The sequence below is a fragment of the Pinus tabuliformis genome, chromosome 5_1, assembly GCF_031772625.1.
Source record: "Pinus tabuliformis cultivar Carrire ecotype Pingquan chromosome 5_1, CPIR1, whole genome shotgun sequence".
NCBI classification, from domain to species: Eukaryota; Viridiplantae; Streptophyta; class Pinopsida; order Pinales; family Pinaceae; genus Pinus; species Pinus tabuliformis.
The window spans coordinates 797,932,371-797,958,341 of record NC_142305.1 but is presented as its reverse complement, the minus strand read 5'-3'; the positions used below and the strand labels follow the sequence as shown (position 1 = coordinate 797,958,341).

Here is a 25,971-nt window from a genome sequence, read left to right as displayed (position 1 = left end):
CATATCAGCCCCTTTTTCTTGAGTCTGTTCCATTGCTTTTCCTCAACCCATCATATACGCGACTGTGTAGCTTCGAAATCGTGTACATACGTGTCAACTTGTCTTCATGAAACCTACGTATGAGATTTAGAACAATGAAGTTTCACACTTTCAGCTCCCTCTGAGTTTGTCATGTCTGTATACTCTGCTATGCCACATCTTTCTGACTTTACTTCCTTCTTCTTCCATATCTTCGACTGTGATGATGTTTTCTCCTTTTGGGTACTTTGTTCCTGCATTCCTTTGCTATATGTCCAAACTTGTTACATGCATAACATATTACATGTTTCATATTCCTTCTGTAGCAGTCAATGGCTTTGTGACCAAACATATTGCAAGCAAAACAATATCCCTTAAAATACCTAGAACGTGATGATATTTCTGTGTGACAGTCTTGCATCATTCTACTTCTGCATCTCGCCACAACATGTCCAAGATTATGACATACAGAACACTCAACATTATTCATCTGAGAAAATAACCGACTATCACTTCCATAGTTTGGAGTAAAAGATTTTCTTTGATGGATTTCTTTCCTTGGTTGTTTATGTGGTTGACCTCTTATCTCCTTGTTGAGAATTTCATGTTTTGCATTAGAGTTCCTTGCCTCACCTTGAGAGCTAGATTCACCCTCAACAGATTCATGAAAACCAAGACTAGTTTTGATAGCAGGGGATCTTTGACAACTAAGAACATCATCCAAAATCTTAGTGCTGTCTTGAAATCATAACAGTTTATCCTTTTCTTCTAATTTACCTTTTAAGATATTTACCTCAACCTAATGTTGCTCTTCCTTTTCCAGATGTTGTTTCTTCAAGATTTCTGTAGCCTTTCTTCCTTCTTCCACTTGTTGCCTTAATTTGAGAATCTCATTTTCTTGTTCTTTATCTGCTTGAGGTAGCTCTTCATTCTCCTTATTTTTCAATTATATCACTTCATCTTACAACATTTGACGTACTTTGAAGGCACACTCCAACTGAGATTTTAATTTGGAAACTTCTTCTTGGAGGGCACTCTCTCTTTTGCTAAATAGATCTTGTTGATCTGATGCTACATTTTCTTGTTCATATTCAATTTGAGGTGATTCAGAATCTGAACACTTGCTTCCACCTGATGGCAAGCTGTCGCTATTCCTTTGAGCTATCTTCTTCTTCTGACACACTTTCTTTTCCATTGTTCTACGGATCTCCTTCAAGCGATCAAGCTTCTACCAAAGGACCTGCTCTGATACCAATTGTTGGAAATAATACTCGGGGGGGGGGGGTGGGGGGTGAATCAGTATTAGAAAATCAATAACTTTTTCATTTCATACTCTGATTCATATACGCTACTTCAGTTAAGGGAACTCGCGTGTACACGCAACTGTGTTTAATGCAACTAGTGCATATCCAGTAAACTTGTGATTCAATTAATTCATCATATGTTGATCTTTAATCAATGCATCAGAACTTGATTAACCATATAAACAGTAAACAGGTGCAGTAAAACATAATAGATCATCACACATAAGAAACACACATGAACACCATGATATAAGGTGGAAAGCCAATGTGGGACCAAAACCACCTACTGCCGTCTTCCTTTAATATAAGAAAAGCCTATTTACAATCTTGTACTGGCGTAGACTCATACCAGTACATAGGCACCCACCTGTAGAAGGCTACGACCTTCTGTCGTTCTCCAGCTACCACTAGAAGGGAGCTACAACCCCCTGGCTCTTGTACTAGCCGATATATTTGCTAGTACATAGGCGTTGGCCTACAGAAGGCTACAACCCTCTCTCGTTTTCCAGCTGCTACTGGAAGGGAGCTCCAACCCCTGGCTCTTGTACTGGCCGGTATATTTACCAGTATGTAGGTGCTGACCTACTGAAGGATCCAACCTTTACTCTTCCTCCAGGGACCACGTTTCATAATTTTTTCAGATTGGATACTCCTGGATCACAACACCATAATATGAAGGCCACGTTTCATCCAATTTTCATACTGGACCCATCAGCAACATTGAAGCTCAAATAAATCACCACTACAATACAACCATTGCATCAACCAATCAATCTCTGAATCACCCAAAACTGAATCACTGAAGACCAGTCATCAAAACACAGTTACCAGAACACAGAGTAGAACCCAAAACTCTGCAACAACCACCAGAACCATTTGTAAGTTCAGATATCATATTTCATAATGTATACGCTACTTTGATGAATCGAATCAGCGTGTATACGCACTTTTACCAAAGCGAACCCGTGTACAGATATGCAAATATTAACTCATAACTTTGTAGCTATTCCAGACATCAATCATACCCAGATCATAACATTTATAGAATAAACATGCGTCAGTAATTCAGATCTAGTCTATCCATGATCAAACCACATAATGATAAAACATTCCAAGCCTTAAGATCCCAATCCATCATCCATCATCATCCACATAGGTGCATCCTTGGTTCAAATCAAGAAAAGCACCATGAACCCATAACCTGCATACTGGATCTCTCACTTTATCAGATATTCAATCCTTGCACACTTGCACACTCTGGCTTAATGATCTTCTCCTCCTTATATAGTTTTAGACCTTTCTCAATACCATGGACCAAAGCCACTTAGGACCAATACCTTGGACCCAATACCCGGGGTCAATAACTTAGACCAAATACCATGGAGCAAAATACCATGGACCAAATACCTTGGACCAAAACTTAGTTTTCCAAGATATATGCGCTTTTCATTAGGTGAAAGTGCATGTGTACATTATATGCTCCTTTTGGTCTGTTAACCAGTGCGTATACGCTCCTTTTTCAAGGTGAACCTGCATATACGCCTCTCTGATCATTAAATCTTTGCTATTGACCTACTGCACTATGATCTGTCATCTGAGTGAGTTTCCATCAAGGACAATACTTGTATCACCTGTATCATAATGCCAACAAAATGGGTCAAATTTAACGCCTAGTTGGATATTGGGTTGTGTTATAATCAAACCACCACAAGGAAATGTAGTTCCATTCTATTTAAGTGTATTTTATTCTATAGTAGTGCAGAGTCATTAAGGGTGGATGGAGAGAGAGAAAAACAAAGTGGGTTTGTATTATATAGTAGCCCATGGGCCACGAGACATGAGACACATCTAACTTTGTAGAGAGTGTTTACCCCTTTGTATTTGCGCCATTTCCATTCAAAATAGAAAAGAGAAAAATATTGTTACCTTCCAGCTAGGTTTTCTCCTGAAAGGATATCCCAAATCATATCTTGGTGTTCATTGTGATTGGTGTGCATTGTATTACATTTTTCTCTATTTTCCACATTTTGTATATTGTATGCATAATCCCTAAATCAATAATAACAAAACTGAAATCTAAAGGAATTTACCCTTCATAGTATAGATTTTGGATTATTGTATTAGATCTATTGTGAGCAACTATCTAGTGGAATATCGACTGCGGTTTACTGATCATGTACTTAGTCATTTTTATTGGTTTTACTTCTCAATATTGGGTACAAATCTCAATGACATATCATAGTATCTATGGGTGACACTTGGAAGACATTGGTTTAACACAGGTGACTTGGCATGTCGATTGGGCATTTAGGTTGTGACCGAAAGTTTGCATTGCACACAAATTACACGTGGTTCATGGTTCTTTCTATTTAATACACAAATAACATGGGGAGTATATTTCCTTAAAAATTCTTACAAATTCCCTCCCACAATGCATGTGGGACAAATAAGGTGGATTGATAAATCAACGACCAAGATTTATGTGAAAAAAATAAATGATTCTTAAGTCACAAACTTTTGAAAGCCATAACTTGAGTTCCTGATGTCAAAATTGGGCAAACAAGACTCATTTGAAAGCTAGCAATGTGAAGAACAACTTGGAGATGGTTTTCATGCCGGAAATATCATCTATCATACCTAAAAAAATAAATTACATTCATAGCCATTTATGACTCTTTAGCAAGTTACTCTTTAAAAAAATGTTTGATTTAAAGGACTTTTCAGAGGTTTAAAGCGGGCCCTTATTTGGGGAACAAATATTAAAGTTTATATTTACCAAAGGGACCTAATTCAATTATCCCAAAGGGGGAAAGACCCTAATTGTAATTAGTTCCAAGAATATAAGGAAATGATTATAAAAAAGGATGGAAGAACATTTAGAAAGAGAGAGAGAGAACCCCCTTCCAACATAGTAACTAAATCTCCTAGTTGAGTTTTCAGATATATTTGGCAATCATCCAACCTTTCATTTAAGAGTCATTTTGAATGACAAGAGATTATTTTGGATTGTTTTTCTCTTTACCTTCTAAGTATTTTCATTTACATGGTCCACAAGAGCCCAATTCAATAATTTTTGGACAAATGCATTTAATTTTTTGAACATTGATTTTTTATTTTTAATATTTGTGTTTGAAGTTCCATTAAAAATGCTTAGGAGTTCATAGCTAGTGTGATCTTTTAACTTTTAATTTTAAGCTTAATATTGCAAGTATGTAACTCCTTTCATCTCTACGAGCTTAATGGAAATGTCAGGTTAAGGTCTATGCAAATATGGCTTTTTCTTTTCATCTTACTCAATGACATGGTGTGTTTTGCTTAATGCTATGTTGAAATTCAATCTTCTTGAGTTGACTTTATTGTTGCTCTATCTCAACTCCTCTATCTAGGCTAACTCCTAGTGAAGCCAAGGAGGGTAGTCTCTGAAAAAATAACTAAGGTTCATTAAGCTATAACAAAACAAGCAATTATTCTAAGAGTTAATTTGATTACACAAAAGTACATTAACCAACAACATATAATTTATATGATTAACAAACAAACAATCAAATGAAAAATTTAAATAAGAAGATAGACCAGTGCTAAAAGTAAATTCTTATGTTGTTGAAAAGAAACCCAGGCAAATGAAATCGTGGCCCAATGAAGTATGTTGTCGACTGTTTTGGAGAGTTTCTCTTGGTAATTTTTATTGTGGTTGAGTTCAGTTGGAATTAATAAAGTGAGTGAAAAATGGAGAGTCATATATGTTGATCTTCATGTGATTACAGGAAAAGTAAGTTAATCTATGGTTGCTTCCTTTGTGGTTTTTATCCTTCGAATGAAAACAAATGTGTCACTTGGAGATCTAATGGGAAGAGACGTAGCTTCAAGGCATTCCCTTAATTTCAAAAGTCAACAACAAGAGTTTCCAATCTGACAAGAAAAGTTTAGAGGTTTTCCTTGATTAAACTATCCGACCAACACAAGTTCCTCTTTGAGTCATGCCAAAGGTCAAGCTTTCGCTTTCAATGGCCGATAGCATAATAGGAACTTGGAGGGGAAAATTCATTACTTTATTTATAGAAATATATCTAAAAAAATGAAATCTAATATATAATTTGAATGAAATCTAAACTAAGAAAATGAACATTTTGCAGTTCTTGGGTTTATTCCATTAAGTTAATTTTAATAAAATTGAGGAAACCATGAAAATGAGACAAAACAAAAAGTACCCCCTATGCAGGGGGAATGGGATGCATATGGGACTCTCACTAGCTCCCTCAAGATTACAACAATGTTTTAGAAGGTTTGGCAACCTTTGAAACAAAAATAAATGGATTATTGACCTCCTTTTAAATAGGGGGAGGATATGGATCCCTTTCATTCTCTTGGATGGTTTAAATCAACAAAATTTGGGCAACACCTCCCCTTGTATGTTTGCAAACCTGAAAAAAAACATCAAGCTACCAATGGTGAAAGATTCCCCAAATAACTTGGGAACACCCACAAAAGTTAGACCCAAAAGCAGAAATTTTCCAAGCGAAAACTTATTTTAAAAATTGATAAAATCTAGTCTAAACAACCAAGAAAGAGCTAACTAAAGCTATCTCTTTTAGATGATTGTTATTTTTTGCTAAAAAAACAAAATATTGGCACTAATATTTTCCAAATATATCAATGATAGCTTAGAAAAAGTAACTAGAAAAGATTTTAGAGATTTTAGCTTAGAAGTAAGAGAAGCGAAAGATGCTTGTAGGAAGAATCCTTGGGCAATAGAGCCTCTTGTTGGAGCATTGTGGAATATTGCTTCTTATGGTTTGAGTTAATGGAACATCTAGCCAAAGTGACCCGCTTCTACAAATCGAGGTGCTTGCAAAGCTTTCCAAAAATTATTACCAAGAAACTTTGATAAGAGATAGGTGTTTCCTACTTATAAGATATAGAAAATATGCCAATCAAATTAAAATCACATACAATCTTGAATTCCAAGATGTAAGATAAAAAATAGATTTAACAAATAATAAATTTTGAAGAATATGTTATTATTGGGTAACAATACCCATTCAAAGCCCTATAACAAAGCTTAAAGCAAAAAACACAAAGCAATGTTACCTCATATGTTAAAAATCAAGCATCCAGTCAAAGCTTGTACACCATTATTTGCCTATAAAGCCTTTTATTCCAAATGATAAGAAGAATTAAAAATGCTAGCCAAGCGCTCTTTCAATCTTCTTCTCCAACCTTTTCACAATAGAGGAGAGTGCTTTGTTTAGTAGACGAAGAGAGAGGAGTTTCCAAAGAGGAGTGTGAATCTCTAGAAGAGGAAAACTTACCATATGCCCCACTTAAATCCCAGTAAAACATGTTACTTAACTCCCACTAACTTGTCTCCAACTCGTTATTAACTGACTGTGAGTCTTAGTGAGACTAAAGACAAGTAAAACCTATCACTTAACTCCTCCTAACTTGTCTCCAACTCATTATTAACTGATTGTAAGTCTTGGTGAGAATGGAGGCAAATAAAAAACTATCACTTAACTCTTGCTAACTTGTCTCTAACTCATTATTAACAAACTGTGAGTCTTAGTGAGATAGGAGACAAGTAAAAACATGTTTCCTTAAAAATAAAGAGCTAATTTATTCACCCTTTTTGAATGAATGAGGAAAAAATAATATTTTTTCTCAAGAATGGGAAACTAAGGTAAAGTTGGTGCTATGAGTTAGAAAACGAGTACCCTCAAGGCATATGACACCTCCTAGTACCACTTTTTTTAATTAAATAAACTTTACAAGGAAAATTCATGTTTGCAAGAATTTGTAATTATAAAAAAATCATAGAAAAATCTTAATGCAATTTCGTAAGAACTTGGATAATGAGTAGTATGGTAATATACATTAAGTCTATACTTAGACAACACCACTAAGGCCTATCCATTAGGATGTACTCTAGCTTTGGAGGTATGCGTGAAAAAACTTAGGAAATTAGTAATCGCTAAAAAGAAAAAAATAATTAACCAAGTAAGAAAAAACACTCTAGAGAAACTTCCATAATAACTAAGTCCTAGAGAGCTAAGAATTTTACATAAGTTCATTATAATAAAATCATTTATTACAATTCCCCCATGGAGGTACAAAAATTGCATAGAGAAGAAAACTAGAAGAAAGGGAAAAAATGTCGTGCAAGGCTTCTGAACTCAAAATTTGAACACGTATCTTGTTCAACCTTGGTGGCTCATTGCAAGTCCTGCCTGGTAAATATTGGGAGGTAACATCTGGCTCCATATGGGGACATGTGCTAGATATTTGGTAGAAGAAAGCATGCAAGAACTCCAGAATCTGTAATTTGTAAAATCATAAATGTCTTTTCAAATATATTAGTAGCACATGTACAATACAAAGAATATCCTACCAACTGTAATATAAGAAATAAAATACAAGTAAGAAAGTGTTGAAAAGAATAAGTTAAATAAAATACAAGGGAAAGGGTTAGAAATAATTTACAAAGGATTCCCCCTATGCATTAGATGTTTTCGGTGAAGAATAACTTAAGAAGTTTCCCATTCATAGGAAGATTCATCGATTCACCATCCAAATCGCTAAGATGATAAGTGTTTGGACCAGCCATGTTGTGGATGATGTAAGGCCCTGCCGATAGGCTGTTGAACTTTCCATGCTTTCCCAACTTTTCTCTTCTTTTGTCCCATACTAGTATTGTGTCACCATTCTCAAAATTTCTTGGCCTCGAAGACTCATCAAATGTCCTCCTAACTTTATCCTGATTCTTACAGCTTTGATCAAATCCCTTCCTTCTAAATTCATCCAGTTCTATCATATGATTTAACTTATTATGAACTACATATTTTTCTGAACTAAAACCTTAAAGGAGTTGATACATTGGAAGCTTAAGGTGTATTGACAAAGTGACATCCAACTGTATACTAACTCAAAGGGATATTTCTAGTAACACTTTTCTTTGTTATTGTGTCAGCCCATAATGCATACTTTATTTTTCCATCCCATTAACTTTTATTATCTCCTATTGCCTTGCTAATGATAGTCATCGATTTTTTATTGATGGACTCTACTAGTCCATTTCCTTGGGGGTAATAATTTGATGAATGTGACAAGACAATGCCATACTTGAAACAAAAAAATGAAAATTTGGTTGAGTTGAAGGCTTTGGCATCGTAAGTTGCAATATTGGTAGGTACATCAAATCTTGTTAGAATCTTATCTTCTAGGAAGTCAATGAGGACTTAATCGATTGTACTCTTGATGGGTAGAACTTCCACCCACTTGGTGAAATAATCAGTAGTAGTCAAAATTTAAGTATACGCATTACTTGAATTTTCTTTGAATTGGCCTATTAAATCCAAGCCCCATTATTGAAAAGGTGTCAACTACTGCTAGTTGCAAAGGCATGGTTGCTAGTTTATGTTTCCCTGTGAATAACTGACATGGCTGATTACCTCTTACAAACTCATGCACATATGAGAAAATGGTTGGCTAATAATAACCTACCCTAAGGACTTTATGGGTTATTATTTTAGCTGTGTAGTGTCCCCCACAAAATGCCACATGGAATTCAACCACAAGTTTATTAGCTTCTATTTCATCAACACATCTAAGTACTAAACCCTCGGGGTTCCTCCACCCTTGTACATCTTGAATTATACAATACTTAGATGCTTTCAACCTTAATGATCTTATTTTATGATTTACTAGATGGTTTGGGTAAGTAAGGTTTTGAAGAAAGAAAATGATATCAACATACCAATCCAATTTCTATAACCTCTGAATTTATAAAGAAACCACTGGTTTTGATGAATGTAATGCCTACTCATTTCCCTTTGTTAACATATGTGCTAGGCCTTGACCTTTGACAAACTTGGTGGGATTTATTTCTAAGTCATATTCTTGTATTTTAGAGATCCACCTACCCCTTACCCCTAAGCAATCTTGTTGGGATAATATCTATTTAATTGTTGAGCGAGGTACACATCCCACTATCAAAGCCTTGCTCATAAATTTGAATGGGTTTTTCTTTCCTTTCAATTTTGTTCTAGAGCTAAAGCCCCACAATAGTTTCCTCAGAGGTAAAGGAAAATATTTGGAAAAAAATGGAGTAATAAGGATTGATTAAAACATGAGACTTTGTAATTGAACTCTTGATATCTTTAAATAAAATTCTTCCCTCATCGTTCCACTCAAATTTTGCATCCTTCTTTAAAAGTGTGAGAATGGACTTTACTACCCCGGAAAATTTTGGAATAAACCTTTTGATGAAATTTATTTTACCTAGAAAGGATTGGAGGGCTTTCTTAGTATGAGGCAAAGGAATTTTCTCAATAGCTTTGATTATCTTAGGATCAATATTTACCCTGTCTTCATGATGGTGTGGCCCAACAATTTTCCCTCATCTACACCAAATACTGATTTGGTTGAGTTTAAGGAAATTCCAAATTTGTGGCATCTTTCACATATTTTCTTCAAATGATCAATGTGACTTGTCCCATTTAAAAAAAATAGTTAAATCATCATGATAGATTTCTATAATATTTCCAATTAAGCACTTGAAAAAATAACCCCTTTGGAAGGTAGCACCTACATTGGATAAGCCAAAAGGAATTCTCAAACATTAAAATGTGCCCCAAGTGTTGTGAAGGTGGTTTTATATTGGTCTTCTTTCCTTACCATGACATGATTGTATTCAGAAAAACCATCTAACATGGACATCATTCCTGACCCAATAACTCTTTGTAGTGAGGTCTCCATTTTAGGAAGAGGATAGTGGTAATTTTCATAAGATATATGTTAAATTTTCTTAGGGTTGTTCTTTGCTATGATAGTTGCAAATCATCGCTATTACATTACGTTCACTCGTTATCATCATTACAATATTCAGATCTACACCATTATACATCAGCATATGAAATTACATAGAAAGAAACAACATCACCATCATCATCAATGCAACATAATATAAAAGGGACAATAGAAGAAAGCATGCACACATATAGAGACACCAGGATTGGTCTGAGACTAGGGAAAAACCCATGATGGGGAAAACCCTTGAAAATGTTCTTTTTCTTAGATCGTCATCAAATGATGCAACAAAAGAGAGTACGCTAATCCATAACTTTATCTATGCAGAAAAACAATAATGATATCTATGAAACATATCTAATCATGCTAGGAATCAAAACCTCATACTGATGGTTGTAATGTATTGTTACAAACTTGATATCAACTGTTGTATATTGTAGTCACTATGATGAACACTATTGAGTACTGTTGTCACTGTCAATGAGCCCAATACATATGATTGCAACAGATACTAAAAAATAAAATCTACATATCTACAACAGAGAGAAACCCAGATCTACCAAATCATTCAAGTCAACTGAAGCCAAGATGTCAAACCCTGGATCTGAACTCTGGCCGCTCTCATAAAAATTGTCTATGTGCGACCGAAACTCCTTGATTGCTCCCTTAGTCACTATATGCGGGCGACTGTGACTGCACGATCGCTCTCAGGAAGTCTTTATGCATACAGATGTGGTGCAATGCACTTAAAACCTAGAGTCGCTCCCTTACTGTTGTTGTGCAAGTGACTGAGATGTCTTGGTCGCTCTCATGACCACTTTGTGTGAGCAATTGGGGACTGATACCTCCAGATCTGTCTCTAAAGCCATAGAAGCTCCCATAAGCCTCTGTGCTAGTGACTATGGGTATCTGGTCACTCTCATAGGCTTGTGTGCCAGCTACTAGGGACCAGAATGCCCTGTTCTGTGCCAACGATCGAGATCCAGAAGACCCTAACCTAGAGTAAACCTTTCGCTTGCGATTTTGGACCCTTGAGCGAAATTCTTCCGTCAAACTTGTGCGAACCAAGACAAAAGAGAAGAGAAGATGTGTCCAAATGATCTTGAGGTATCTTCTATTAATATGTTTTCCTGAGGGTTCACTTGGGGTTAAGAATAACCCAAGAAGTTACTCATGTGGTTAGGGCTGACCCATTCCACAATACATGTATGAATAAAAGAATTCATAACTCAACTTCCGTTTGACCAAATTGGGTGATCTTTAGGTCAATTCTAGTCCTCTTGAAAAGAGGAATCTAATGAAATCATCATCTCGGTAATTTGAGTTGTCTAAGGTGGAGGTTTACAACAGTTGCAAAAATTAACAATATATGTATGTTCCTGAAATCAACCCATAACCTGATTCCTTTATTTTTTTTTTGGACCACCACTAATGATTCCTATAATTAACATCTTTTGAAGCTCATTTTGCACTAGGGGGGAAACTTGTGATTGATTTGCCCAATCTTTTGTCTCAAGGGCTTGACATCTTCTTTAAGAGGGAATGTGTGTTGGATGACATATTCCCTGTCATAAGTGAAGGCCAACACATCCCTATATTCCCTTAATAGATTTATCAATTCATTTCTATCTTTTTATGATGTACCCTTTCCAATTTTAGTTATCTTTGAATCCTAATTTATTCTAATATTTACCTCTGTATGGTCATTGGATTTTATTTTATTTTCATCTTTCTTCTTATGCCTATCATGACTATCAAAGATATACTCAAGAGTTATGAGTCCTTTGGGAGTGGGGTTTATCCTAGCCTCATCATCATCTTGATATTCACACCCTTCTTCTTTATAACTAACTTGAAAATATGAGGACTCATGAATATTGTTGATAAATATCAATATTTGTTTATCATCTATGAAAACTTGCCAATGATCTAAATTATCAAGCATATATGGTATAACTATAATTTCCATTTTTATTTGATGAATTATTAATTCCTTTGTAGGATAAAACGTTGAAGTTGTTACTTCTTACTCTTTTTTTTTTTTTTAATTCCCTAGGGTCTGTTATGAGGTCTGATGCATCAAAGTACTCCATGGCATCCCATTTTGTATTTTTGATCCTCCTTAATCTTTCACATGCATGCATATTTATTTTTTACTTGGAGAATTACTAAATCAAAGTCTCCTTTAATATTCAATAGTGTGATCCCCATGTCTTTAGAAATATCCACTCCTAATGAGAGTGATCCATACTCTTCTACGTTATTGGTTGCTTCAAATTCTAATTTGTAACCAAAGTTGAAGACCTACCTGGAAGGGGAAGTGACTACAATCCCAACATCCTTTCCTGAACTCAAATGGGCCCCATCAAAGTTCATATGCCAAACTTTATCAACCTTATTTTCCTTAACTTTATCTTCTAATGGTGCTAAAAAGTTGGATAAAATAACATAGTTCCCAAGATCCTTTGTTTCATAGATCAATTCATTCTTTGGTTTCTTGGGATTTTCAACATGATATTTCTTTTCCAGCTCTCTGTTGAGTCTGAAAAAAGTGTTATCAATGGTTGGGATGGTAGCATATGATAGATCCATTTGGATATTACCACCCAATTTTGCAGCCCATTTTCTAGACAAAAGCATACCCCATGCATCTGGCACATCGATGACTACAATGTCCATTAAAATTGAAATATCTGGGTATACTGGAAGGTACACTTTAAGATCCTTTATTAATCCATATACTTCGATTTTCTTTGAGTCCATGGCACAAATGTTATGGTAAGGTCTTGATATCCTTAAATTAAATTGCTCCATGACCTTCTTAGTCATAACATTTGAGGAGGCACCTAAGTCTAGCATGTAGTTATGTAGAAGATAATCATTTACTAGCAAAGAGATGAAGAAAGGTTGATGCTTTTCATTCCCCTTATCTTTATCCATGCTCTGCAAAATGATAGGTGCATCTTCATTTGTCCACTTTAAAAACTTTTCATTACCTTTCCTTGAGGAGCCACTCTATGGCTTTTAGTAACTTTTGTCTCTAGGAGAGTCTCTTGAGGAGCTCTACTATTGGAACCAAAAATTTAACATTATTTATCCAACCACCCAAATCAATATTTAAATCTGAAGTTGGAGGATTGAAAGCTTTGGGAACATTCAGTTGAGGTTTTCTTTGATCCTTACTCCCTTTTCTCCGATAAGTCATTCCCTTATGCCCTGCCATCTCATGGATTTGTTCAGGTGTGAGCTTCTCACAATAAATTATAGTAACATTGTCATAAGCAACAATCACATTATTTGTATTTTGAGTTCTCTCCATATTTTCTATCCAATTTCCCATAGAAATAATATGCTTTCTACGCACCATATTTATCTTCTCTGGATACTCATTAATACTACTTGTTCCAGCATGCTCTTCATCAATAATTTGACATAAAACACGATAAGTGGTATAGAGAAATTTTGACGTCTAAAATCGGCCTCCTAAGGAATATTATAAAATAATAAAATAAGATTAGATTACATCATCAAATTTTAGAGGGAAAAAAGAAAAAAAACTATTTTTTTTCAACTCATATTTTCAAGTTATCTCCCTATGATTTCACTCACATTTCGTGCAGGAGCACTCGTTAGATGCATAATTTAATTCCTTATCCAAAGAACACCTATGTTGCATACTTTCAATGGACCTTGCGACACGAAAAATGAGAAATGCATGAAAACATTATTACAATAACCTTTTTCATGTATTTCTCATTTTTCGTGTAGCACGGTCCATCGGAAGTATGGAACATGGGTACTCATTGGATGAGAAATTAAATTATGCATATAATGAGTGATCCTGCTCGAAATTTGAGTAAAATCATAGGGAGATAAGTTGAAAATAAGAGTTGAAAAAGTAGTTTTTATATATAGTTTTTATTTTTTATTCTTTTTACTTTTTTACTCCAAAAATGGTGAATCATCCCCCATGGTTGATATAATCATCTTGAATCCTATTGGTTCTTATAAAGTTGATTTTTATTGTACTTTTTATTATTATTTTGAGGCCTATTTTAGACCTCAAAATTTCTCTAATGATTCTTAATGAAATTTGTTGCAAGGTCTAAAAAAGGAGGAGCTTGGTGCTCAACCAAATTTGTGGATTCTAACTAGTTAGATGGTCTCTGATCTTGGGGAGGTTCATTCTTTTGATACTTATCAGTTTTTCTAGGATGGAAATTATTTTCTTGTGACCTATCAATGGAAATTAATCTATTTTGCATGGTACTCATCTAACTAGCATGGTTGGATTTCATGGCCTTTATTAGTTGAGTCAATTCTTTTAAACGGTGATTAAATGACTCTTTATGTTATGCACTGTTTGAATTGTTCTTAGGCTCCCAAGGTTTTGAAGGTGTTCCCCTTGTGAAACCTAACAGACTTGATTTACCCAAGGCTTGCATGTTTTTATCAATTTTCACAACCATTTTTTGGGAAAACTTTCAAGTTTTTCAGTTCCCTATCTCTTAGCTGATATCTCATGTCACCACTAAAGGCCTCAATAAAATAAATGAGAATAAGTGCGTCAGGAGGTTTAATGTCTCTGTGAAGACTTTTGATCATATCATTGAATATTTTATTAAATTCCTCCATTGTCTCATTTTCATTCTTCTTTATTGTGCTAAGTGAAGCCAAAAATGTCGACATTCTTTATTACCCCCCAATCTCTCACTAAAGGCATCTATGATTTGTTTGATAGTTGTGAAATTATTGTCATCTTGTTCTATGAACCAATATAAAGCATCTTCCTCTAAAGACACGACAAACAACTTCATCTTCACATCCTTGTGCTTATGCGCATTACACCACTTACTGACACATAGGTTAAAATTTCTAAGATGATTTTTGGCACTTATTGCATTTTTTTTTTTTTTTCACAAGATCGTTTACTCATATATTAAAAAACTGTAGAAAGCCAGAGCTATTACATAGGATTCAAGAAGAGCGGGCACAAATGAAGTCCAAAACCGGGACGCAGCCCGTGACTTCTGTGAAATTAAGTTGAAGAGAAATTGCTGGAAAAGATGCCTACTATACTGCCTTACAAACAAACCATCTATTAGCTTTACTTTGCTATTCATTTGACTAACACCAGAATTGGTTTACTGTGTCTTCCATCTGAACATCCCTCTGTTCATCCTTTTGGTGCCTTAAGTCCCTCGATTTCCTTTCTTTGTTTTATCAGCTTCTTTCTTTTAGAGCGGCTGTCTAATTCAAAATCGTCCCTCAGCTCTTTGTGGTGTTTAACAAAACGAGCAATCATGTGAACGTGCTCTTTACAAAGTGTGCAGGTATCATTCCCTATCACCCTGTCCAGGGGATTCCCTTGACGCGCTGCGCCCTCCTGTGCTGCTGGCTGCTGCCTGTTCTCTGCCATGGCTTGAAAGGAGCGGATTAGCAAACAAAAATCTGAGAAATAGTTTGATTTATACTTGAGGACGGCTTGATTGGCTTGAACACCGAATCTCTGATTGGTAACACGCTTTGTGCTGAGAAGGAAAGGGGAACTCAAAGTTCTGGGCGCACTCTGGACAGTATCACTCCCTTGAACAACTATTCTAACCTCAATGCTCCATACTCTTTTTTGCTGTAACTGGGGCTGCAAAGCTTGATTGAGGAAATCGCGCAGGGGAGCATATATATAAAGGGAAGGAGAGAGCCATACTAGACGATAGAGCGGGATATTGAAACCTGTGAGCACTGTATGCATAACTTGCTGCGGATTCGAGGTGCACTGTCCGGGAGGCTTGAAGAGACATTTGCCTACCAAACCAGAGGGGATAACACGGGAGGGGCTGAGATCAAGAAGAGAGAGGGAAGACGGAGGAGTGTAAGGTAAGGGATGATCATTCGATGACAGGCTGATGGGGTGAATACTGATCTGACAAGGTTCAGAGGGGCTTTTCTGATGAGCTAGATGACGGCTTGACTGATTAGGGGATCTCTTTTTCATAGCTTTTTTCATTTTCACTAACCTGTCCCTGCTGTCGGTTCACCGCCTTGCTGGCAAGGGAGTCAGCTTCTGCGTTGTGTTCCCTCAGCACATGCCTGAAGGTGACTTCCTCCATACTTCTTGTGTTCTCTGTGATTCTCTTCCTTATGTTATTAAGACCTTCTTTGTTGAAGTCTTTATCGTTGATCATGGCTGAAATTATGATAGCCGAGTCCCCAATTATAATTGGGTTCTTTAGTCCCAATTTGGATAAAATTGTGGTGCCAAGGAGGAGACTGTAAGCTTCTGCTGCGTTGTTCGATGTCCTTCCCAGTCCCCATTCATAACTGCAGATGTGGTTTCCTTCATGGTCTTTTATTATGCCTCCTGCTCCCGCTGCTCCTGGGTTGTTCTTTGATGCGCCGTCAAAGAACAGGAGGGGGCGGTCTTGTTTGCTGATCCATTGTCTTATTTCTTCTTTAGTTCCCCTGAGCTTCCATTTGGGCTGCTTCTGGTTGGCTTTATTCTGCGGAGGAGGATTCTGAGAGTGGCTTACATTGAAGTTACTGTACCAGTCCCTTTCCTCTTGGGCCCAACTCTTCTGGTCTGGGAAGGCTATGAAGTTTGCACTGACCGCTTCCGAGATGTTTGCTATAGTTTTGGCTATTACACTGTCCATGTTAGGCCTTTTGTTTTTGAAAACGTAGTTGTTCCTAGCTAGCCAGAGGTTCCAGCATAGAGTAGCAGGGATACACTTCCAAATTCTGATGATATTATTCTTGCCCTTCTTAGGGTGTGGAAAAACTTTTTTCCAGTTCTTCTGGAGATTGTGCATCTGATCAGGGAATCCTCTGATGTCCAAGGGGCTTGTTATCCTTTTCCAACACCTTTGAGCAAACGGGCAAAGAAGGAAAGAGTGTTGAATTGACTCCTCCTCTGCCCAACAGAAGCAGCAGATCGAAGGTCCTTGTATTCCTTTCTTTCTAAGGTTCTCCGCTGTAAGGATTTTCCATTTTAAAAGAGTCCAGTTAAAGTGCTTTACCTTTGGGAGGCTTTCTGACTTCCAGGCAGCTGAGTAAAGGTCCCAGTTTGCTTTGGGGGTTGAATTTTGTAGAGATTTGTACCCTTCTTTAACCGTGAAGGATCCTCCCCCTGTGTCCCAGATATATCTGTCCTCGTCGTCCCTTTTTGTTGGAGCTAGTCCTGATAATGAGAGCTTCAGATTGTGCCACAGAGCTTTTAGATCCGGAGGTAGATTCAGGTCTTTCCAAGCCTGCCATCTATTTTGATTCCATAAGGATATGTCATGCAGGGTGATCATTCTCCTTTCCTCCATCCAGTCTTGCAAAGGTCTGAACTCTTGAAGAAGGGTTCTTGGATTGGAATTCATTATTCTGTCAGTCCATATGTTGATGCTTTGTCCGTTGCCTGGGAGCTTGGAGACATTTTCTTTGAAGTGTGGCAGAACTTTCTTGACTAGGCGCCACATCGGAGTGCAAGGCCTGTCTGCTATTGGGTCGTTGAGGATATTGGAGTTTAGGCCTCTAAGGTATTTTCTTTTGATAGTCTCCACCCACCACGAGCCAGCTCCTGTGAGAATCCTCCAGATCAGTTTGAGCCCCAGCGCCTGGTTGGAGAGGCTTGGAATTTTTATGGATAGACCTCCTTTTTCATAAGGAAGAGTTACTTGGTCCCAGCTGACCAGACTGAATTTTTTTGTGTCCTGTTTACCTCCTTGCCAGAGAAAGCTTCTCTTTATGAGCTCCATGTGTTTGTGGATACTAGCAGGAGCCATAATGATTGCATATTGATAAATTGGGAGTCCGGAGAGGACAGCCTTTATAAGAATGGTTCTGCCTGCTAGGTTAAGCCAAGAGACGCCCCAGTTTTGGAGATGGCCTCTCATTTTTTCAATGTGGTTTGTCCAGACCTCTGCTTTAATGTGTTCCTTTGCCAGAGGCAGGCCCAGATAAGGGAAAGAGCTCCAATTTTTTTGAAGAGGGATATCCAGGATTTGGGATATTCTTTGCTGAATCTGATGAGGCACATTCCAAGTGTAAAGCTTGCATTTTCTGTTATTCAGTTTGCCTCCTGAGGCTTGGAGGAAGGCGTCCAGAACTTTTTTGAACCTCCTTGCCATTAAACTGGAGGCTCCCCCAATTAATAATGTGTCATCCGCGAACAGTGAATGGTTTATTTCCTTTATTCCTCTTTCAATGCGGATACCTGTGATTTCTCTTTTGCTGCGAAGATTTTCTAGATGGATGCTGAGGGATTCCGCCATGATAATGAAAAGGAAAGGGGAGAGGGGGCAGCCCTGCCTCAACCCTCTGGAACTTCTGAAAAAGTTGCTGGGTCTACCATTAATCAGTGGGGCGGTCCAGGAGTCGAAGATACAAGCTCTGATCACGTTAATAAAATTGGGAGAGAAGCCGAAATTTTTTAAAACCGCACATAGGAAGGAGTGATCTACTCGATCAAATGCGTTGGCCATGTCCAGTTTGATGATCATTCCACGCTCTCCTCTGTTGTGGCTGCTATGTATTTCTTCCTGGATTAAAATAACATTGTCTATGATCTGCCTCTTTGGGACAAAGCCTCCCTGATTCTCTGAAATTATGAGAGGAAGGAGATTCTTTATCCTATTTGCAATTATTTTTGTTATGATTTTATATGAGACATTACAAAGCGAGATGGGCCGGAATCTATCAAAGGATTTGGGGTTGGCTTCCTTGGGGATCAAAGCTATATGTGAAGACTTCGTATTGTCCCCCAGTTTGTGTTTTCTAAAAGCATTTTTAACCATTCTTACAAAGTCCTTCTTTATAGTTTCCCAATGCTGTTTATAGAATGCAACTGTGAATCCGTCTGGCCCTGGGGCCTTATCTTGCTGCATACCGAAGGTAGCCTCTTTGATTTCTTCTGCTGTAGGTTCTTGCTCCAGCTTGTTGTTGTGTGTCTCTGTTATCTTACTTTTGATTATACTTAGAAAATCATCGCTGCCATGGTGCTGGGGATCCGCCGAAAGGAGTGCTTTGAAGTGCTCATGTGCTGCGTTTTTTATGTCTTCTTGATCCTTCAATTCTCTCCCGTCGACTTCAATTTTGTCTATCTGATTGATTGCTCTTCTGATCTTGACATTGTTGTGGAAGAAAGAGGTGTTTTTGTCCCCAGCTCTCAACCAAAGACAGCGAGATTTTATTCTTTGCTCCTCTTCCTCCATGCGGTTCTGCCGATATAGCTCTTTGTACAGATTTTTTTCCTTGTCTAGGTCCTCTGCTGTATCTTGCACTTGTTCTTTTTCTTTATGCCATCTCTCCATTTCTAATAGCAGCTATGTTTTCTTTTTCTTTTCAGAAATTGCCTTTTCCCTTGCCCATTGCTTTATAGCTGTCCTAAGGTGCTTTAGCTTTGATTCCCAAACGAAATGGGGTGAGCCAAGGACTTCAATCGTCCACTGATCCCTTACAAGGGTGCGAAAATCCTCATGGGAATCCCAGGCTCTGTTATATTTAAAAGGGAGAGGGCCCAGATTTGCTCCTTTGTCCATGGAGAGGACCACGGCCTTGTGATCCGAGGCTGTGCCATGGATTATGTGGCTCCTGATTACTTGGTAATTTTCTGCTATTCCTTCCTGGACTAGGAACCTGTCTAGCCTCTCTTTTATGTTGTGTATTCCTGCCCTTCTGTTGGTCCATGTGTATTTGCCATTTGACAAAGGGGGATCAATCAGCTTGAAGTGTTGGATAATGGATTCTATCTTATCTCTGGACGGGTCGGCATGGTAATTTCCCCCATGTTTTTCATCTACCTGCCTTATTAGATTCAGGTCTCCTCCAAGGATTACCCAGCTGCTGTGAATGGTGCTGAGGTCCGTTTCTAAAGTGTTCCAACAGCTTGCTTTATCTCTGTAGTGGTTAGGAGCATAAATGTTGTAGATGTGATAAGTCTCCCGGGTGCTTTTATTCTTTAGATCTGTTCGGATCCACCAGTTGCAAAGCTGGGAGCTAGTAATTTCCCACTTATTTGTATTCCATAGTGTTCCTATACCTCCTGATGCTCCGGATGAGCCTTTTGATATACCTAGGTAGTTTCTGAATCTTTGAGTTTGAAGAAGGAAGTCCTGCTCGGTGGTTTTGGTCTCCTGGATTAGGAGGATGTCTGGCTTTTCCTGGTTTATGAGATCCTTGATTGCTTTCAGCTTTACGAGTGAGCCGAGCCCCCTACAGTTCCAAGAGACCAAATTCATTATTTACCAGTGTTGGGGTGGGGTCCTGATTTCTCCTTGGCCTTCTCACCACTTCCTTTTGACTTGCCTAGGAAGGAGTCCATTGGCTGTTGGGTGCCGGTTGCCATTTCCTTTGCTGTTGTTTCATCTCTTAGCTCTTTATTCGTCTTGCGGCCGACTTTTCTCGGAGGGTCAGATGGCTGATTTGTTTCTTTAGCTTTGTTCCTTGTGAGGATTCTTTCAATGGTGGGAGGGGGGGAGGGTGGAGGGTTAGAGCAAGGAGAGGCAGGACGAGGGGAATGGGGAGGGGAGGCCAGAACTTCTTCTGTTAGGGATTCGAAAGGGTTGGAAGAAGATGGGAAGGTTGAAGAGGGAGGAGGAGGAGGGGGGGGTTGTTTTGTTACTGGAGGGGCTGTGGTACTGATGCCCGGGTTCGAAGAGGACTTTTTTCTTTTTACTTGTTCCCATGAACCTTCAGCGTGTTCCTCATTTTGTGCAACCTCATTTTCTTTTAGTTTACTGCATCTATTAGCAAAGTGGCCGTATTCATGACATACCTTGCATTTGAAGGGCAGTTGTTCGTAGTCCAGCTGTTGAATGTGCATCCATTGATCCACTTTTAGCTTTATGGCTTCCGGCAGTCCTTTCCCAAGATCAACTTCAACGCAGATCCTAGCGCATGCATGCATATTCTCCCTCGGTTCCGATCTGTCTATGTATTTTCCGACTGCATTGCCGATCGCCCTGACCGATTCATCCCCCCAGCAATGCAAAGGCAGATGAGGGAGGCGCACCCAAACTGGGACTGCGTTGGGTATATCCATTTCCGGATCGAAGTCCGGGGTCCAACGGTTCAGGTATAGACCTCTTGTGTCCATGAAATAAGGCCCGTTGCGAAAGATGAGGTGCTTGTCTTCTTTGGTCTCGAATAAGAAGGTGTAGTATCCACGCCCGCAGAATCTGATGGCAATCTTCCCTTGAATCATTGCGCTCCAGTTACGCTCTACCCATTTTTGGACAGTTCTTGGAGAAGGCCAGAGGCCTGTGAACTGCCCTACCAGACCTCTTTCTGAAAGTGCTATTGCCGATTTCCTGGGAAGAGATGGGGGTAGATTGACTTCAGGGATCTCATCCAGCTTCTTTATGAACTTTGATAGGGAGGGCCGGGTTCTGGCTTCTGAAGGATTTGTCAGGAGGGCGGCGAAGGTTTCTTCTGGGCTCTCAGAGACCGGGGGGGGGGGAGGCGGATCCTGCCATTGCAGGCCCGCTGCGCACAGCAGAGGGGCAAACCGTCCAGAGGTGGGAACCCCGAATGCGGGGTCTGCGCTAGTCGAAAGGGGGCAGGAAGAGCAGGGAAGGCCCGGCCAGGCAGAGCCTGGGGGCAAGGGCGAGGACACGGGGTTCAGGCGGGCAGGGCTGCCGCGTCGCAGAGCTCCAGCAATCTCTATGTGACACCACCTTTTTTTTGGCACTTATTGCATTATTAACTTGAAAGGATGGTAATTTATCCAAGGATTTATCAGGTAGAGCATGAGGATAACCATTAATAGCAGAAAAATCAATAGGGTCATAAAGATCATCAATTTCTACTTGACAATTATTTAAACAAAAAAGCAAATGGATATCAGAGATTGATTTTTCTCCAAGATTACCAAGGAGTCTACAATAAGCAAGTTTGTTCAATCTCTTTCGAATAACCTTTTTAGGTCCAGGAATGAAATCAATCAAACCCTGTGAGTTACTTCTTGTAGAGGACCTTGTAGAATTTTTTAATAGTGGATCTGCCAAATGATCTGAATCAAGTCCTAATAACCAAAATAATACATCAAACAAAGAAAAAAAAAGAAGGAAAGAAATTGTGTTATGGGTATAAATAGTTTTATCACCAACAACGACACCAAAATGTGTTTTCATTGCTTAATCCACACCTCAAGTCACGTGGAAGAAATCTTCAATCCATTGGGTGTGGCCTTGGGGGCAAGTCTTGAGACAAATTCAATGTCACTCTATCTCGACTCCTTCGTCTAGGCTAACTGTTTCTAGGAAAACTAGTGTCTTTTCGATCGACTAGCCCTCTAGGATTGGCAACGACCCTAGAAACAAATAGTTTAAAGCAATTTGCGATTTCCTCTATGTATGATAGATAAGAGAGAGGCAAAGGAACCAACCTGGATCTTCCGCTTAACTCCTTGCTTGATCTCTCTCCCCCTTGACAGAGCTTGCAACTCCTCGCTGTACTTGTCTCGCTTGGAGAGTACCTGTAGAAACACAGTAACAAAGAACTATCAAATCATCTTGATCTATTATATCATAAGCATTGCAGAATTAGAAATACAATGAACATACAATGGCATTCACAAATAACAACATTCACAAATACACGATTGTATGGAGGAAAAATCAAAGAACTTTATTAAATAGAAGGGAGAATTACAACCCAGTTGTCTGATCCAGCATCATCCTCCCAGCATCAAATCCCTCTTCACCTCATGAAAAGCAAGATCACCCAACAATACAATGCTCTTTCTCAGATACAAGCTATCAACACTTCCTTACAAATTACAAAATTCCAGCCTCCCAGATCTCTCAGATGAGGGATCCATTTATAGATGTATTCAAGGGTGTAATTCATCTCTGGGTTTTTGATTAGTGTCATTCCACTTGTTGTTTTTGGTTCCACTTGGAGATTTCTTGGATCTCTTACTCATCCCTGGGCGAATTTAGAGAGGCAAGTGTCATAGGAGAAGTTTCTAGAAGATTCCATGAGCATCCACTTAGTAAATTGTCTCGGACATTTGTCCATTCTCACTCATCGCACCCCACAGAAGGTCCCTTCAGTATGCATTGCACCTGGCTAGTGTAGAAGTCAGTATGCATCACACCCTGACAGTGGAGTAGTCAGTATGGTCCTGTTTTGGCCAGTTCTGGATGGTTTTTTAGGTGGAACTTTTGGGGAATTATGTAATCAGTTGACCATGATCTTTTAGGGTATGAAACAACACTTTTAGGGGTTTATGAGCCCTATTTTATCGACATATAAGATTGGGGTTGAAGTGCCCAAATATGTCTATAACACTAACTTCTAGTGAACCAAGAGGGCTAGTCCCTAACAAAATAACTAAGGCTAATTAAGCTATAACAAAACAAGAAATTATTCTAGGAGTTAATTCAATTGCACAAAAGTACATTAACTAACATCATATAATTTTTATGATTGACAAGCAGATAATCAAATGATAAATTTAAATAACAAGATATACTAGTGCCAAAAGTAAATTCTTGTGTTGTTGAAAAGAAACCCAAGCAAATGTAATCATGGCCCAATGAAGTATGCTGTCAAATGTTTTGGAGAGTTTCTCTTGGTAATTTTATTAAGGTTGAGTTCATTTGGAACTATTAAAGTGAGTGCAAAATGGATAGGTAGATATCCTGATCCACATGTGATTGCAAGAAAAGTAAGTTAATATATGGTTTCCTTATTTTATGGCTTTTATCCTTCAAATGAAAACAAATGATTCCCTTGGAGATACAAGGGGAAGAAATGTAGTTTCAAGGCATTCCCTTGAGTTCACAAGTCAACAAGAAGTGTTTCCAATATCACAATAAAAGTTGAAGGGTTTTCCATAATTAAACTATTTGACCAGCACAAGTTCTTCTCTAAATCATGACAAAGCTCAAGCTTTCACTTACGATGGCTAAGAGCATAATAGGAACTTGTAGGGGAAAAATCGTTACTTTATTTAGAGAAACCTCTCTAAAAAAAATTGAAACCAAATTGAGGAAACCATGAAAATGAGACAAAAAAAAATCCCCCCTTGTGTAGGGGAATGGGACGCATATGGGACTCCCACTAGCTCCCTCAAGATTACAATGACGTTTTAGAAGGTTTGGTACCCTTTGAAACAAAAATAAATGGATTATTGACCCCTTTTTAACTAGGGGGAGGATATGGATCCCTTTCAGTCTCCTGGATGGTCTAAATCATCAAAATTTGGGCAACGCCTCACCTTGTATGTTTGAAAACTTGAAAAAAAACATCAAGCTACTACTAGTGAAATATGCCCCAAATGAATTTGGGAATGCCTGCAAAAGTTAGACCCAAAATAAGCAATTTTCCATGTGAAAACCTATTTTAAAAATTGATAAAATCTAGTGTAAACAACCAAGAAAGAGCTAATTAAAAATATCTCTTTTAGATGCTTGTTATTTGTTTTGGAATAACAAAACATTAGCACTAAGATTTTCCAAACATATAAATGATAGCTTAGAAAAAGTATCTAGAAAAGATTTTAGAGATTTTAGCTTAGAAGTAAGAGAAGAGGAAGATGCTTGTAGGAAGAATCCTTGGGGAATGGAGCCTCTTGTTGGAGCATGGTGGAATATTGCTTCTTATGGTTTGAAGTTAGTGGACCATATAGCCAAAATGACTCACTTCTCCAAATTGAGGTGCCTGTAAAGCTTTACAAAAATTCTTACCAAGAAACTTTGCTAAGAGATAGGTGTTTTCTACATATGAAATCTAGAAAATATGCCAATCTAATTAGAAGCACATATAATCTTGAATTCCAATATGTAAGACAACAAATATATTTAACAAATAATCAACTTTGAAAAATCTATTCCTACTAGGTAACAATGCCTCTTTAAATGCCTATAAAAAAGCTTAAAGCAAAAAACATAAAGCAAGGTTACCTCATATGTTGAACATCAAGCATCCACAAAAAGCTTGTACACCATTATTTGCCTCCAAATCCTTTTATTCCAAATGATAAGAACAAATACTAGCAAAGCTCTCTTCCAATATTCTTGTCCAACCTTTTCATAATAGAGGAGAGTGCTTTGTTTTATAGACCAAGAGGGAAGAATTTCCAAAGAGGAGTGTGAATCTCTAGAAGAGGAAAAGTCATAGTAAAAGATGTTACTTAACTCCCCCTAATTTGTCTCCAACTTGTTATTAACTGACTATGAGTCTTAGTGAGAATCGAGACAAGTAAAAACCTATCACTTAACTCCTAATGTGTCTCCAACTCGTTATTAACTGAACGTAAGTCTTAGTGAGACTAGAGAAAAGTAAAAACATGCCACTTAACTCCCCCTAACTTGTCTCTAACTCATTATTATCTAACTGTGAGTCTTAGTGAGACTGGAAACAAGCAAAAACATGTTTCCTTAAAAATAAGGAACTAATTTATTCACCTTTTTTGAGTGAATAAGGAAAATTATTTTTTTTTCTTAAAAAGGGCAACTAAGGTAAAGTGGGTGCTCCGAGTTATAAAACGAGTACCCCTAAGGCATATGACACCTCCTGGTACCACTTATTTTTACCCTTTTTTATTATTATATAAATTTTACAAGGAAAAATTTTATTTGCGGGAGTTTTTAATTATAAAAAAAGTTCTAGAAAAATCTAATGCAATTTTGTACAAATATGGATAATGAGTAGTGTTGTATCTGTTTCTTGAAGGCAATTCTTGGCTGCGAAACTGTGCCAAGAAACCAACTCGACCAAACTTTAGGTTCAATCTGGCCCTCAAACCAGAGCAGACTCCCTCAAGTGTTACGGGTTTTTTTCAACATTGTTCACTATCAATGGACAACAACCTTTGAAGTACAATGGCCATATCTATTATTTTTTGTAGGTGGTT

At 37.9% G+C, this 25,971-nt stretch overlaps 1 protein-coding gene across 1 annotated transcript; it reads right to left on the bottom strand.

Moving 5' to 3' along the window:
- Positions 1–16,099: 16,099 nt before the first annotated feature.
- Positions 16,100–19,420, bottom strand: LOC149167359 (uncharacterized). The gene has a single exon (XM_089430452.1). It carries the CDS (start codon positions 19,418–19,420, stop codon positions 16,100–16,102), a length of 3,321 nt encoding a protein of 1,106 aa, XP_089286578.1.
- Positions 19,421–25,971: the final 6,551 nt, after the last annotated feature.